We start from the raw sequence: 16,433 nt of genomic DNA, 5'->3' as shown, positions 1-16,433 counted from the left end.
TCGAAATTCTGAAAATTGGTGAAAGCGTGGGGTTTAAACTTTTTGGGTAAAAAGCGTGGAATGATATAAAGCGTGGGATTAAAATAAAAAGCGTGGGGCTTCTTTTAACTTTCGCAAAATTTGAAAAATGTGTAAAAAAACCCCAAATTTTAAAAATGATGTTCCAAAGTTACTAACCACCATATACATGAACTACATATGTACAGGTATATGGCACATAATATATTTTCACATGGGCTAATTGGAATCCTTGTGTTATTTTTGTGTACTCTGCACTAAAGGCATATATCATTTTACCGGTCGGTGGCAAAGTTACCCCAGTAGTGGCAATGTAGCCCGGTTTACGGTACTACTTGAAACTTGTAACCTTGAGTTGAAGTGGTACTGGCAATTGCTATACTTCCCCAAATTTAATGGCCAATATATCAGGAATCTGATTCCTTTTAAAAAGGAATAAATAAATTGGTCATAATATTGAAGATTTAATGATTGTCCACTACAGACCCTCTCATGTTCAATATTCTGGACATTTGTGACGTGTCATGTCAAAAGGAGACACTTTTGGGCAGGTTATCAATTTTGAGGTTTTTACATATAAATAAAGAGATATTTTGCTCCACAATGCAGTTTTCCCCAATGAAATCGGACATTCCTAAGTGAAGATATTGAGTTCGTAAGTTATGGTATTATAAAATTGGAAATTGAGATACATGTATCGGCCTTTAAAAATATTATTCACAATGTTGAGAGTAGGAATTACCTAGAAAAATGTCTCCAAAAATACAAGATGCTGATTCCAGTTTGAAACTATCAGACAAACAGACAAACCCAAATTGTAAAAAATCTCCCCGGGGCAGATTTTTAGCTATTTCTCCATTTACGATCCTGCCCAAAAGTGTCTCCTTTTGACATGACACGTCACATTTAAACTTATAAATGGAGAGGGGGGAGCAGAAATTGACTGCTTAGTGCCAGAAGTGGGTAAGTGCAATAGCAGCCATGTGTAGATGAATACAATTGCCAAATGTTCACAGGGCAGCTGTTGTGATTACATGTACCCACTTCTGGCACTGACTTTTCTAAGATAATTCATGGTAAACATGCACCAACGTAACTGTAAGACGACTTGAGTTAAAGAGCACATCAGACCACCATATATATATAGTACTATTACCATACTAAGTTTGAGTTATTCGGTTATTGCGTTTAAGCTGCAGAGTGGATTAGGCAATAGAAACAAATTAGTTTGATCATTCATCAACCACCGATGCTTGGTCGATCGTTATTATTTATGAAATCCATTATTAATTGTAATACAGTGTAAAATATATAAATCTTTGCCTGTATAGAAATTGAAAAGTATAAATTCAGCATTAATTCTGATTAATTAGTTGTTAGTTGACTAATAACAAACATTGAAGCAGCATCCAACGATCGAACCAATTTGTTTCTGGTGCCTTAATTGAAAACATTGCGTAGGACCAAACAACCAAACAAACAAAGAACCATCTTGGCGATTGCATAAGTCCCACATATGTGTGGGGGCCAAAATGGACTCCTGGTCTTAAGGTATGAAGATATCGGGGCGATGACACTGTGTGGTACTTACCTCAAATTCTGCATCAGAATCTGAAGATGATGAAGCTGGCTGCTTCTTGACAAGACTCAGATGCAGCTGGTTCCTTCTCTTCACCGACAGTAGCCGTTTGGTAGGGCTGGTATCTTGACTGCTACGTGGACTGGTGATGGGGTCATTCACCCCTTGATGGCTAATGGATGGGGATTGCCTGTTTTGTACTGTAGACGGAGATATAGCCGGTGGTCCCGCTGCCGCATGATCTGCATTGTGACCGGACCTGGGTTGAGGTCGAACTGCCGCTATAGGAGGAGTGATGCCTCTGTGCTTGGTGCAGGTATGCACCAGTAAGCTCTGTTGGACAAGTCTATTTGATACAGGTGTTGTGGCAGGTGATTTCGCAGGACTGCTATGTACTGCTGACGATGATGGTGGTGGTGAATGTTTCACTTCATGCACTCTGGAGCTGCAAGTGTGTACAGGAACTTTGATCTGTTGGGACAGTAGCGAAAAGATAATGTTTAAATAAATATGGAAGTATGGAAGTGTACAGAAGTGTAAACACAGATTAGAGGTCTGGTCATGGTACAAAGTAACAGTATATTTGCGATACCATGTGACACGATCAAGGGAAATGAGTCGGATGTCGTTAATATTGATTTTGAGATATTGACAGAGAAAGTGTTAAAATTCTTTTGTTTTGTATTGTTTTCAGCGATTGATCAATTGATGAAACTTCGCAAGGAAAAGTCGTATCAAGACAGGGTTTTCAGCTTCTGAAAGCTCTGAATGTCCTCTTTAGAAAAATAAGTAAAACTCATTTTCGACCAGGGTCGAGATGTGACTCATTCCCCTTGATCATGTCACATATATTTTGATCATGTTCAACAATGTAAAAAGCTAGGAAAAAGATTTTTAGTTTCCCGTCGGCCATTCGCAGTTCATTTTTGATCCTGCACTGGAATTCATTGTGATTTTTCAACAACAAAATTTTCGCAAAAAAAACAACAACCCTACCTAGTGGAAAAATCAAAATCAAACATCCATTTCACTTCCGGCAATAGAGTCCAACTCATTACAATAGATTGGCGTTTTTGAGTAGTAAATGGAAAATAACATGTTTTAAACTTTGGTCATATGAAAGTCGCAAAAATAATGAATAATGAATGAAATTTACGCTCATGCCAAAACTTCCGGACATCAAATCGATACGGAGGATGTTATCATTCTAGATCGTGAGGAGAGGTGGTTTGAGCGGGGAGTTCGTGAAGCGATTTGGGAACGAGTGGAGAAGCCATCCCTCAACAAACGAGGGGGCCTGAGATTCCAACTGTCGCACGCCTGGGATTTATCGATTGTCAATATTCCTTGCCGGTTGACACGTGACCAGTCTCCGACTACGATCAATACCGGAGCATCTTTGCAGTTGCCAGATGAAGTCCAATGAGATTGGATGAAAATTCGCAAAATTCGTAAGTTATTCCAGTATTTTATTTATAATTCACCTCTCCAATGAATGAAAAAGTTACCTCACTTGCTTATTATGTGATGGGAAACTCAAGATTGATTGTCAGTAGCCTAAACATGGTTGCCAAGCTCAAAATTCCAGGTCCAAATGTTACTTCAGTATGTACATGTAAGATACATAGATATATAGGGATTACTTTAAAAAATTACATAATGTAATAATTTATAAAATTATTCTTTTAAAGAGGCATTTCATGATCCACATCTGCATCCAGTTAGAGCATCATGTACAGGTTGTAACAAAAAAATTATACAATTTAGAAAAGAGAATTAGGCAAACATGTCACCTATTGATTGAATTAAATTTCACTTGGTCATCAAGTTGATTTCTGAAGCTTTGTACATACCGGTACTTAAAGCTTTGTTTCAATAAAATTGGTGGTCAACAAGCGAAGATATGGCCAATTGACTTAAGTGTAACGTACATGTAGTCCTAAAACAGCTTGAGCCACTTTCGTGTCTTTGTGTAGCAAAAGTGACTGAATTGAGTTGAATCATGAATCATCTGGTTGGTGCTCTTAAGATGGGTAATTTTAAACAATGGGGCATTTTTTAATTGATGATTTTGAAATAAATATCATATTATTTACTTATGAATGTCAAAAATCCCTTCTTACCTACCCTAATTTTTTTTATGTTACGCCAATCAAACTTTTTTTTTGTCCTTAGCGTTTGAACCTGAACTAGTAAAGACACCAGGTATTGAAGTGAAGTTTTTCTGTTAGCCGAGACATAATTACTGATTCTACTGCATATCACATTTATGCCTTCCCTTGACCCCTTTTATTTTTTTCTGAAAAGCAAAAATGCAATTGCTAATCATGAAAGTCACTTTTATTAATAGTCCAGGCAATCTAAACAAATTAGTGGTGTCACCCACCACTAATTGCAACAGAATTTTTTTCACTTTTATACTTTTTAGAGATGTCCCCTTCCAAAAATATACTAAAATATACTCGGTGGAAAGGTAGTTTTTGGCGGGAAAAGGTCATACAGGGATCAAATATCAAAATTGCTCTAATCTTATTAAAAACTATACCAAAGAATTCCTCTACTCCTAAGGATTCAGAAAAAGTATAGTTTGTCATATCTGTGATGTATCATTCTCAAGTTATAAGCAAAAAGGTCTAAGGTCAAATTTTGGGCTCCACGTGGGTCAACTTCGAAAAAATGCTCAAAAAAAAAAAAAAATGGTCTCAATGTGTTCGTCCAAAAAAACACTCCAAAATAAGAATAGTTTGCCATATCTTGGATGTTTCGTTACCTAGGTAGCAGGGTAAAAGAGGTCATTGACCATTGACCTCTATTGACCCGACCTAGTTTTCGATGTTACGCATTTAATTAAACAACCTAAACAGTATATTCTTTAAATGAATTATGTTTGCAAGCCGAACAATTTGAGACCATTTTGGTTAAAATCAGACAATTTTTAGTTTTTTGACCTCTGTTGTACCCAACATTTGACCTTTGACCTTTTCGGTTATAACTCAAGAACCGTACATCACAGATAAGCAAACTATACTTTTTCTGAATCCTTATGACTAGAGGAATAATTTGGTATATAGTTTTTAAAATGATTGGAGCGATTTTGAAATTTGACCCTGTATGACCTTTTCCCGCCAAAAACTACCTTTCCACCAAGTATATTTTAGTATACTTTTTGTTTGCTGTTCAGGGGACATCTCAGACATTTATAGCAGTGAAAAAAATTCTGTTGCAATTAGTGGTGAGTCAAAACCCACTTTGACTGGACTATAAATGCAAGCTTGATGTGAAAATGTCAAAGTGGCCCAATTCGTTTTATGGACGATTTAGTTAATTGAGCATAGTGTTTGAGTGAAAATTTTCTTTTAGCTAAGATGTTACTGATTCCACTCAATCCACTGTATCCGGGTATAACATTGTTGCTATGGTCTCTTTTATTTTTTTTGAGAAGCAAAATTACAAATTGTATCATTTTTATTGTTACAGTCTGTACATTGGCAGCAAATTGAAACCTAAAACTTTTGAATGCAACTGTAAAACTAGAGCCGCTGTGGCTCTCGAGCCACATATATCGTAGGTTTTTTCTGTGATGGCTGTTGTAACTCTGGATGGGGGCGGGGATGAGGTGGGGTTGGGGCTTGGTTGTTAGGATGTTGGTGGTTAGTTGTGCCTACTGCCCTACCAAAGGCTGATATCCTTCCCAAAACCTTTCCTATTGCACCACCAACTGCAAATTAGGTGTGTTTAGACGGTAGCCTACTTTCAAGCAAGCCGGCAATTAAATTATGCCAGGGAAGTGAGACTAGGCTGCAAGGGAGTGTGTGTCCACACGGGACTTACTTGTAAGCCAACATGGTCTATGAGCCAACTCAAAAGTAAGAGTGACCTTCACTGGTAAATTATGCCATGATTATGCACAATCAGAATAGAATTGGGTCATCAAGGTCATGCTTACATGCGAAGTTTACAAGCAAGTCTTGTTCACACTGGCCTTACATTGAATGTACTTCGTTACCCCGGGGGCACTTCAATATGAAATGGATATAGGTGTAGGGCTGGCACTTTCGCAGTAAGGGGCATTCGGTGAGAGCAAAATGTAAACAATATGGGGTCATTGGGTGAGAACATGACGTTTGGAACCTTTGGGTGAGTGCCGAAACAGTGTCAAAAAAACCTCAAATAATAGGTAACAAAATCAGTGATAAATGAAAATTGCTGTTCAAATTGAAAAATAAGGGTCTTTGGGTGACAGATCAAATGGAAAAATAAGGGGCCTACGGGTGACAGAACATGTGTTCGTAAAAAATATGGGGTTTTTGGGTAGAGCGACGCTGAAAAGGGGGTCTTAACAGCCCTACATATGCTGCGTGACCTCCAAAGTGGGAGTGCCCCGGGCTCGCTACATGTAAGATATCTTACATGTAAAATCGTCACTTGTAACTTGCATGTAGCTACAAAAGTGCGTTTAAGACGGGCACTACATGCAAGTTTACATTTGAATGTAGTTACAAGCGACTTTACAAGCGATCGTCTGAACAAGCATATAGATGGGCAGTCGAGTGCCACAATAGCTTTGTTATTATATGGTTTACTTGGGGGCCAGAAACCAATCACTCCAGTGATGACCTATTATTAACTTGTTGCTTGTTTATAAATACCATTTTTTTGTGGCTATATGCCCAAACCTGAGATATTTTCCCCAATATTCAGAACTTATGATTCTTATGAGTTCGTTCTGTCAATAAGAACTAGCGATCTTGATTGTACTTATCATTTACCCCATTTCATTCTGATCAATAGGCCTACTGCTGAAAATTCTGATCAATTGACAATTTTTAGAATGATTCCCTCAATTCATACTACATGTTCCATTGGCATTCATCAGTTCGTTCAAACTTGGTTCAGAAGCTTACCTTTTCCACCAACACAACTCAAAATGCACATCACAAATAGCAAAAATTACAAACACAAATCACCCAACAAATCTGTCCAAATCCATCAAAATATTATCCAGTTCGGATGTGAAGACATATTAACATTGTTGCAATACCTCTTTATCTCAAACAAAGGTTAAGTTGTTACATCAACTTACATCATAAAACTGGTTTCAAAAAGACTTTTGACTGTTTGATACAATCAAGATAATTGCACTATGATCATTTTGTTCAGATATCTCCCCTTTCGCACTGAAACAATACCATAATATGTTTTGACAGAGAAAGTCACTGACCTGGTCAAGTTCATATTCATATATGGTCATTTTCACGGTAAAGGGTGTAACTTTGGATTTTTAAGACTTTGATCCGTAGTTTTCTAATAAAGCCACAGAATTCCATGATTTTTGGCCACATAAGTCATCTAGTTAGCAGCTACCTTGGGTAGCATAATCATCTTCGGGAGTTACTGCGTTCAGTTTTAGCAGGCTTAAATGTACCTAATATTGCCATTTTGAAAAACTATAAAAAACAGTAACATTTTTGTAAAACCCTGTGTTTTCTTCAGTTAGTTCATGGATAATTTTTCTTATCCTGAAAGTACGGTCATATGTTCAGTAAACACTGCCACATTAGATTTAATTGTGAACAGCCCTGTATTTTTAAGAACCGGACTTCGAGATTTGTCGTTTCGGAGGCTTCATTTTCCGTTAACAATTGTTTAAAACAAACTTTGTGGGTATAGCTTTGGTTCATAATTCTTGGTTATTTCTTCACTTCTTCTTGATTCATAACAGTTGATATCTTAACTTGAAATGGGTAACAAAAATTAGTCGATTTGCAAGCTTTCAAAATTTTTATAAAATCTTGACTTTTTGAAGCCTCCGAAACAAACTGTTCAGCAAGCTTGGGCAAATATAAATAAAAGAGCTCATCCAATCTATTTATCAAAATGTAGCAAAGTAGATCTTCAAGTCACTTGTTTTTAAATCGTGGAGATATATATCACCGTTTGAAAATGGGACCCAATACAAACTTTCCGTTAACAATTGAAGCCTCCGAAACAAATGAAGCCTCCGAAACAACAATAAGGTTAATAATCATCTATGCATATCTAAATTGGTGTGTTCCATATTGATATCTGCATTGTAATTGTTGCATGATATGTGCAGAATGTCATAAATTTAAAAAAAAAATGATATTATGGTTAATGTTTGAAAAATATACTGATACCCAAGAAAGCCCGTTTCGGAGGCTTCACATGCAAATAACACCACACTTAACAAATGGGTGAAAAAATTACCATGTTATAAATCTACAATATCTGCCGCATAGAATCATTGATTCAATACACACAAGAAAATAACAGCTTAGATGATCCCAACAGTGTTGTTTTCAAAAAACTACTTCTGCAATGTTTAACCATTGTTAACATGAAGCCTCGAAACAAAAAAAATGACTTGCTGTGATAATTTAATTTTTGTCACAACTGAAATTCAATACTTAGAAGCAAAGCATGAAAATTGGTAATTGTGATATTTTTTACCTATTTTTTCATGTCAACTTGTAGCAGTTAGCCAAATATTTTACTTTTATGATCACCTGTGTTGTTAACTGAAGCCTCCGAAGTCCGAAACACAAATCGCTTGAATTGCCAATTCTAAAAAATAACTCCAATTTCTGTGAAACTTGGCTGGGAGGTTCCTTTCATCAAGTAGTATTTGTACATGAAGTTAGACATTCAAATTATTTTAGGAACCCAATTAAAACTTTAAAAATATGTTTAAGGTTGGAAAATTTCCATTGCAAATGACCCTTGATGTTAAAAATTTTCAAAATTGCAATTACAAACATAGCAAAACATGGTATGAAATTTAACTTATATCTGTTGACTTACTTTGGAATGGGATTTCACATATATTCCAGCTTTCATGTCATAATTTTCTGAGCTTATGTAAAATACATTTTTTCTTAGATTTTAACCAAAATGTTATGGAAATGTCAATTTTTTATCAGAAATCAAAAGGTTTAAGCCTTGAAACATTATTTTACTGGAATTTAAGTTGCTTCTATGCATGATTACAGTAAACAGAAACATATTTAAGTGGTTTGAAATTTTGACCCTAAAAATCAAAAGTTACACCCTTTACTGTGAAAATGACCATATACCACAGTCCCTATAATATGTGGGTATGTACAGTGACACCATCTCCGTAAAGGCTATCGTTCACCAGCATAATACCAATCATTGCTCAAATTTGACCTCATCTTTTGGAATATGAGTTTTTTTGTACCTAGCACATTCAAAGGTCATTCAATTATTGTACAGAAATATTGGGCAAAAGAACTGGTGCGATGGGGATTGATGTTAGTGTTACTACTGAATATTAAACAGACTCTCCCAATGGTCACCCATTCTTACAGGGCCTTCTCCTCTAAGGTTTACTATCTCCCGGTACTATCTATACCCTGATGAGGCAAGCAAATGGTTAGTGACATATTCCTCAAGTACTAGTAATATCTGTCTTTAAAGCTCTTAAACAAACGTTTTGTAATGAGTCAATGGGGTAAGCCCACAGTACCACACGCTTACCACAACTGGGCACTTTACTCGAGGTATAAATACCCAGTTTACTCGAGTTAAATACCCCCTCTCGCAATACAGCTAGTGTGAAAGTACCTTCGCATACTTACAACTGAACACCCCTTAGCTAGTGTGAACACCACTCCCTTCATTACAAAACAGCCACACCAATCCTGCCACTAATATAACAGCTCCTTTAAAACAAACGTCCCATATTACGCACAATTAAGAATAACACAAACAGCACCCACTCACCTTACAGCCAGTGTTCGATTTACAAATTTTTTCCTACCTGCACTGGTGCATGTAGCCCAAAATTTCTACATGCACAGCAAAAAGTGTGCATGCACCAAAATTAAAGCAAACATAAAATCACATTGAATCACGATCATTGTCAGTTAAGCTTGTAATAATATTCCCGGCTCCACTATCATTGTCATTTTTATGCCGATCACTCGCCAATTTCTTAGCCAAAACACTGGATGCTGTGGCTTCATCTGTTCTAGAACTAGTCGCCGACGAGGTGCACGATTTCCAGAATGATGCAAGTGTTTTTGAGCTATTTCCTTTTTTGCTGGACATTATTATGATTATTTTCCGTAAGTAAACAAATTATTTCCCACATTTTAAATTCTGGTTCTTTTTTTTTCAATGAAATGAAAATGACAGCTTCTACATGTGCGAGGGTATCGGGAATTGGTGGATGACTGACGTCACATTACGCTAGCCCCTCTATGGGAAGTCATAGTCTCGGACCAGACTGTATGTGGCTATCTCGAAATGTTCGTTAGGATCGACAAGTATCAGACCGATGCAAACTGGCTGTGTAGAAAACTAGGGAAGTCAATGAAAAAAGTGACAGTTCTCACGTGATAGGGGTATCGGGAATTGTCAATTGCGCGATTTGCGCCAGCCCTTCTAATGAAGTCAGGATGTTGCGCTAAAAATAGATCAATTGGGTTTTTCCAAATCGGACTGACTGCTTGTTTACTTTTGTATATTGCCTTGTCATATCGCTAGCGCTAAAATCGTACATGCACGCGTGCAGGCAGGTAGTGAAAAGCTGCATGCACAGAGGGAATGTTACATGCACTGGTGCAGGTATGCAGGTGGTAAATCGAACACTGCTTACAGCAGCTATCACACAAGTCATCTACAAAACTTTCTGAGTTCAAAGTAACTAAATTATTTGGTTACAACCTCCTACAACCTTGAACTCGGTTCAAGTGCATTCAATCAATATCACATTACTTGCTGCACTTACAACTCCTAAAATCACTACTGGTATTTCACTTCTAGTAAACACCTTTTACTACTCCCAAGGGATCATTGTGCATTCACAACCTCATCAATCCATATGTTAATACACTCTCCATTAATCTCCATCAACTGAAAACAAACAATTTGGCCAAGTTCAACTAAACAAACTTTAACAATTCCCACTGCAAATTCCAATTAATATTAACCCTTGAAACTCCACAAAAACCAGTCCAAACATTCATTAACACCACATTCATTAAATCATCAACTCTTCCCAAAACACATTTTTCTACCCTGTCACACTCCACTACACAAATCGCAATAGAAAAAACAATTCAATATCCATTAATTACTACACCACAATTTATCGAAACCTAATACCATGTACCCAAGCACTCACACTATTTCACTGAAAATGAAGCAAGCTCGTGGCCACATACAAATTCAAGTATCGTAGGAGGATAGCCTCCCTACGATAAAATAGTACTGAGAAAAACAAGTTTCAAGAAAATCTTTATTTTCAAAAGTTTGGCTATTTTGAGAAATTTATTGTTCTGTTTTCTAAAGTTTAGCTATTTGGATAAATTTGCACAGAGTGTCAAAAACCATTCCCTGTAATAATTTAATGGGATTGTGAGATAAAAAAATTGCTTAAGTCAAAAACCTTTTTTTTTTTTTTTTTTGGAAAAAATTTAAACTTGGCAAGATAAGGTTTTCTCATAATTACACATATCATACTGTATGAATATCATTTTCAAGGAATTCTGTGCATGTCCCTGTAGCCAATAAAGCCAGTGGCAGTGCCAGGAATTCTTTCAAGGGGGTGAATTTTTTTGGGGGGGTGGGTATTAATATATTTTGCACAAAAAGTGGAAAAAATGAAATATGGTGTACACCCTTACCCTTGGTATGTTTGCATGGAATGACCCACTTGATGTTTAGGAGCTTAGATTACGTTAATTATCAACATTTGGAAGGGAATTGGCTATATATCTCAGTTTTATGGGCATAAAATTAGTACGATACTTTCTTTCGCTGGTTTCATACTGTCATGTTTGTATTGCAGACAAACAGACCGGGAAATAGACACGATCGAGGCTTGTTATTGGCTGATTATGACATGTTCAATAGATATTCACGAAAAAAGCTTATTCCCAAAATTTCAGTTGATTCAGATTTTGCGTAACTTGCGAGATATGCATGATTATGTGTACATGTATTACACTGCTCCATAGGCCACTGTTGTAATTTCATTCTGGTATACCAGAACGAAATTCAAATTTGGCAATATTTTTGCTAATCTGCAAGAAATATTTGGTACATAAACATTATGTAGCCAGAGGTATCCAGTGGTATAAAAATCTCAACTTTTTAGGAGAAAAGTGGGGGATGAGGCTGTAGACTGTCCCAGTCTGGGTTCCATCTGTGGGTAAATAATTAGAGCTAAAACCACCTTCTCCTTCACTCCAAAGATTAAAACAACACACCACTTGCACTAAGCCCTAATTATAAATGACAACAAAGTTAGGCCTATAGTGCTCCTAGAGCAGTGTGTGTCGACGAAAACTCAATTAATCTACAGACCAACTTGTTTATTTTTTTTTATAATAGCTCTCCTAAACCCAGACTGTTCCACTTTGATAGTAAACTCCCTTCCAAATAATTATCAAGCTTTAATACTTCATTAATATATTCTTGTTCATTGATTGGTTAAAAGTGGATCACATGACCAAAAATAGTTCTACCATCAGTTCTCCTATCCGTAAATAGTACCTGTAAGCCGTAAATAGTATTTTCAATGTCCCGGATGAGCCGTAAATAGTACCTCCAAGCCGTAAATAGTACTTTTGACCATGCCTTCCGCGTGCGCGCATTCGATGCAACAGAACAGTTCACGCACGTGAAACTGCCATAGCGTGATTTCGCGCTGCTGTAATTGGTTAGCCCGATTTTAGCCTATTCGATTTTTTTTTTGAGGGGCAAAATATAGATTGTGCTTAAATTGGTCGTGCTGTTCACTCAGGATAGAAGCTGGAGAGTCAAAATGTCAAATAATTTTCTTTTAACCAATCAATGAACAAAGAACATATTAATGAAGTATATAAAACAAATATATACTGCCTTCATTCGAAGTTCTGGTTAAAACTACGGTCCCTCGTTGAGATCAATTAATACTAGTATTATTGATCTCACCTCGGGGCCCATAGTTTTAACCAGAACCTCTCATGGCAGTATATACATGTATTTGTATAATGTAACGTGACTGTGGCGTCAATTATGATAGCCCCGCCTCATTGTCAATTCAAATATGGTAGGCACATAACCCAGTTCTATTGTCATTTTGCGTGCGTGTTGGTTATGATCAATCTAGACTATCAATGAAAACCTATTTCAAATATCGCCTTGCTTGCTGAGATGTACATTGATTGGTCAGGCTAAGTAGCCGCTTAGACAAACGGCAAGACAGTGAGACCACAGACGTGATATATAGTTTTTTATGATTACGGTAACTTAAGTTTTTGCTTACAAAAATAGTTTACAGTTTTTAAAATATTATTCTAGACTTAGTCAGTGGGAGTGGTCTATTACGTAGACACATAATCTGATTGGACAATCGTATGATTTTGGGTGTCATCTATCAGGTTGTAGACGACCCCACGTCCCCGGGCCCACGTCATCATGAGTGTTGATCACGCATAACACGCTCATACAGGTGCGTGTATGTAATCCAGGGTTAGCGGTGACCTGCTGAGTCCAGGGGTCCAAATTGGCAAATAAAGGGGTCCAGGCATCTAATTCTACACAGACGTACAAAATTAAGGGGTCCAAATCACGGGGACCTGCCAAATCAAGGAATCCTGGACCCCGAGACCCCTTAAAAGGCTACCCCTGTATGTACCGTATCACTTTTGCTTCTATTGAACAGCTAGCAACGCATACTAATTCAATGTGTCCCCGACTGTTCAAGAGAAGCTAAAGTAATCAAAATGTACAACTTTATCCAACTTTGTAAAAAAAAATGGGCAATTTTATTAAGTACTCCCACAAGTAATTTGGGGCCTATAACTTCCTTTTTTAGGCAAAAATGTTTTGAAAATCGTAATTTTTTCTAGTTTTACTAAAAACCGGAAAACTGGCATCTCTGGTTAGGGTTTTTGTAAGGCTGCGAGTATGACCAAAATGGGGAAAAATTTGGGGATTTTTTTTTTTTTTTTAGCGGAAAAAAAAACGCAGAAAATTTTCATGCCTGAAAATATTGGACCTGCCTGTCGTCTATCACACGGTAGAGGATAGTCAAAATAAAAATTCCTATCGTGTATTCTCTAATTTATCTACATTGTAATGTAAGGCCACGAATGAGAATAAATGATATGAATTTTTGTTTTTACTATCCTCTACCTAGTTAGTCCGAGGTGCTCTGACGATAACACTCCGATCGCCAGGCAATCTACGTTTATAAGTAGTAGGCCAGTGGGACAACGAAACCGCTACGTGAACGAGCTACTACCTAGTATGATAGACGACAAGGAGATCCAATATTTTCATCGTAGTGGATGCTGCCGCCAACGTTATTCAAATTTGACCTGCCTGTCGTCTATCACACTGTAGAAGACTAAAAACAAAAATTCCTACATGTATTGTTTAAAATATTCTCTAAAATCTAGGTCGGATAAAAATAGTCCGAGGTGCTCTGACGATAACACTCCGATCGCCATGCAATCTACGTTTAGGCCTCTTAGTAGGTATCCCAGGTAAACCTTAGTTAACACATTTGCTAGTCAGCCAAATTCGCCAAAAATGTCAATGCATATTTACATAGAAATTTAAATCAACTGGCCGAAGAAGGAAACCTACATAAATATGTTTTCTATATACTTCACTTGACCCAAATATATGATTTTTTATGGTGATAAGACAATCGCACATGGAATTTTAGAGGATTTTGATAGCAGTTCCATTAAAAAAGCTGATATCATAATGAGACTAAGATCTAGAAACACCCCCGAAATGTCGTTTTGGGGAATTTTGCTAACCGAATCTTTTTGATGAAAGTCAATCTTTGACAAGATGTAACTTTGCTACGGAAAGTGCTATGACAAAAAGGTTTTCAGTTTTGGCTTTGTTTACTCAAGGGCTTTAATTTGATATATAAAATGATGCAGTTTGATGGCAAATTTGAATTCACCTAGCATACCTACTCTTAAGCTGAATTTATATTATACTCGATCGCCGAGCGATGCGATTAATCGCTTTTGAAAAAGCGATTTGCAATCGCCGAATTTTGCGATGCATCGCCCGTCGCTTTTGCATTTATACTTATCACAGCGATAGCGATTGCAGACGACAATTAAAATATTCTAAATGACACAAAATACATTTTTAAAACATCAGTTGCTGTCAATAATTATTGCTTTGAATTAATTCATCATCAAAAGTTAAAAATCGAGAAAGGTAAATTAATTAGCAAAATAATAGATCCAGTTGGTTGTATATGATTGGTTGAACCATTCATGTGTCAAGCGATATCGCTGGGAAGTTGAGATTTCTTCAACTTGCAAAAGCGACGTCGCTTTTGCCTCCGCGATTTGAATCGATTGATCGGCTTGACGCTCTGGAAATGTAAGTAAACATTGAGCATGCGTGAAAATCGCTTTTCTGCAAAAGCGATTGAGTATAAATTCAGCTTTAGCCTAAAGCCTCCAGCATACTTTCCTGCCGCTTGCCGCTGCGGCAAGCGGCAGGGCGTTTCAACCAATGACAAGCCTTTATTGTGTCTGTTTGTCTGCAATGCGCGTGCGCCACGCCGCTCAGCGGCAAGCGGCAGGGTAGTATGAAACCAGCATAAGGCAAGCCTAAGCCTTAGCTATTGAGGCCAGTGGGACAATGGAACCGCTACGTGAACGAGCTAGGCCTAAGGCCATCGCGCCAGAGGGACAACGGAACCGCTACGTGAACGAGCTAGGATAAAAACTGTGGAGGAATTTTGCAAAAGTAAAGCTAAAGATTAATAATATTGTAAATTTGTAAAATGTAAATCATCATCCATGCATGCGCATGTACTTTTTCTTCATCATTTTTGTCATATTGATGATAATGACATTGATTAAATTACTTACATTCACATGCCCAATCACCTCAACATCAGAAGGTGAGTCTGATGATATTACAATCGGTGCCAAACTGGTTGATGCTGGTCGTGATTTTTGTAGATTTGCATGCTGATGCTTTGGACAAAGCGATGATGCCGGCGATGATTGTTTTGATGAACGTTCCCGGTGATGTCGATGATCATGATTTGCCTGTGAGTGTGAGTGTGATGGTGGTGAGTACTGCGATTTTATCGAGGTATTTTCTACCTCGGAATCTGATGAAATAAGAATCACGATCCCACGCCGTTCGTTCGCCATTTTTATATGAAAACGCTAAATACATGCAATGGGAATTTCCCATTCATGTTGGTTGTTTATTTCAATGTCTTTCCCGCTATGTGAGCGTGAGAAATCCTTCCTGTCAAATAAACGTTCCCCGTTCCCCTACTGCTCAGCAGCTCACCACGGGTCATTAGGTCATCTTCACAGCAGCTGACGCCATTAGCCAAGTGTTTCTAAAATACGTAAAAACCAACTTGATTTTAAATGCTAATTGGGGGCACCTTTTCCATAATACGCCCAATTGGGCGCATTGGTCTCCACTGAAAACCCACCCATCGATATACCAAAATTGCTGAAAAGGTACCCAAAAACCGTGGCACATCCCCGTATACCTTCAACCAGGGAGAACCCGGGGAATGCCCGGGGGAATGCGCCCATCATCGATGTTGCGCTACAATGAATGCCTCGAGCGCATTCCGAGGGAAACCGAATACCCCCAATTTTTGCTCCATGCCTATATCAAGATGGCGGTAGCTCTAGTATAGAGCCTCTCTGCCATCACCCCAATAGCGCAAGTAATTTATATGAGGTCTGACTACTACCATACCACAAGCAATCCGAGTTCTGACTGGGATAGAGCCTCTCTGCCATCACCCCAAGAGCGCAAGTAATTTATATGAGGTCTGACTACTACC

The 16,433-nt window shown here is 37.7% G+C and overlaps 1 protein-coding gene across 1 annotated transcript in view; it reads right to left on the bottom strand.

Annotated features, from left to right (window-relative positions):
• LOC140147289 (uncharacterized) overlaps positions 1 to 15,888 on the bottom strand; it is a 40,815-nt gene extending 24,927 nt beyond the window's left edge. The window contains exons 1-2 of the mRNA XM_072169070.1: positions 15,484 to 15,888; positions 1,610 to 2,068 (exon numbers count right to left, since the gene is read on the bottom strand). Of these exons, the coding sequence (XP_072025171.1) occupies positions 1,610 to 2,068; positions 15,484 to 15,774 (750 nt within the window). The 5' untranslated portion in view covers positions 15,775 to 15,888. The remainder of the gene's footprint in view (positions 1 to 1,609; positions 2,069 to 15,483) is intronic.
• Positions 15,889 to 16,433: the final 545 nt, after the last annotated feature.

This window comes from Amphiura filiformis, chromosome 1, assembly GCF_039555335.1.
Source record: "Amphiura filiformis chromosome 1, Afil_fr2py, whole genome shotgun sequence".
Classification (NCBI taxonomy): Eukaryota; Metazoa; Echinodermata; class Ophiuroidea; order Amphilepidida; family Amphiuridae; genus Amphiura; species Amphiura filiformis.
Note: the sequence above shows the minus strand (reverse complement) of the source record. Positions and strands in the feature narration are given on the sequence as shown.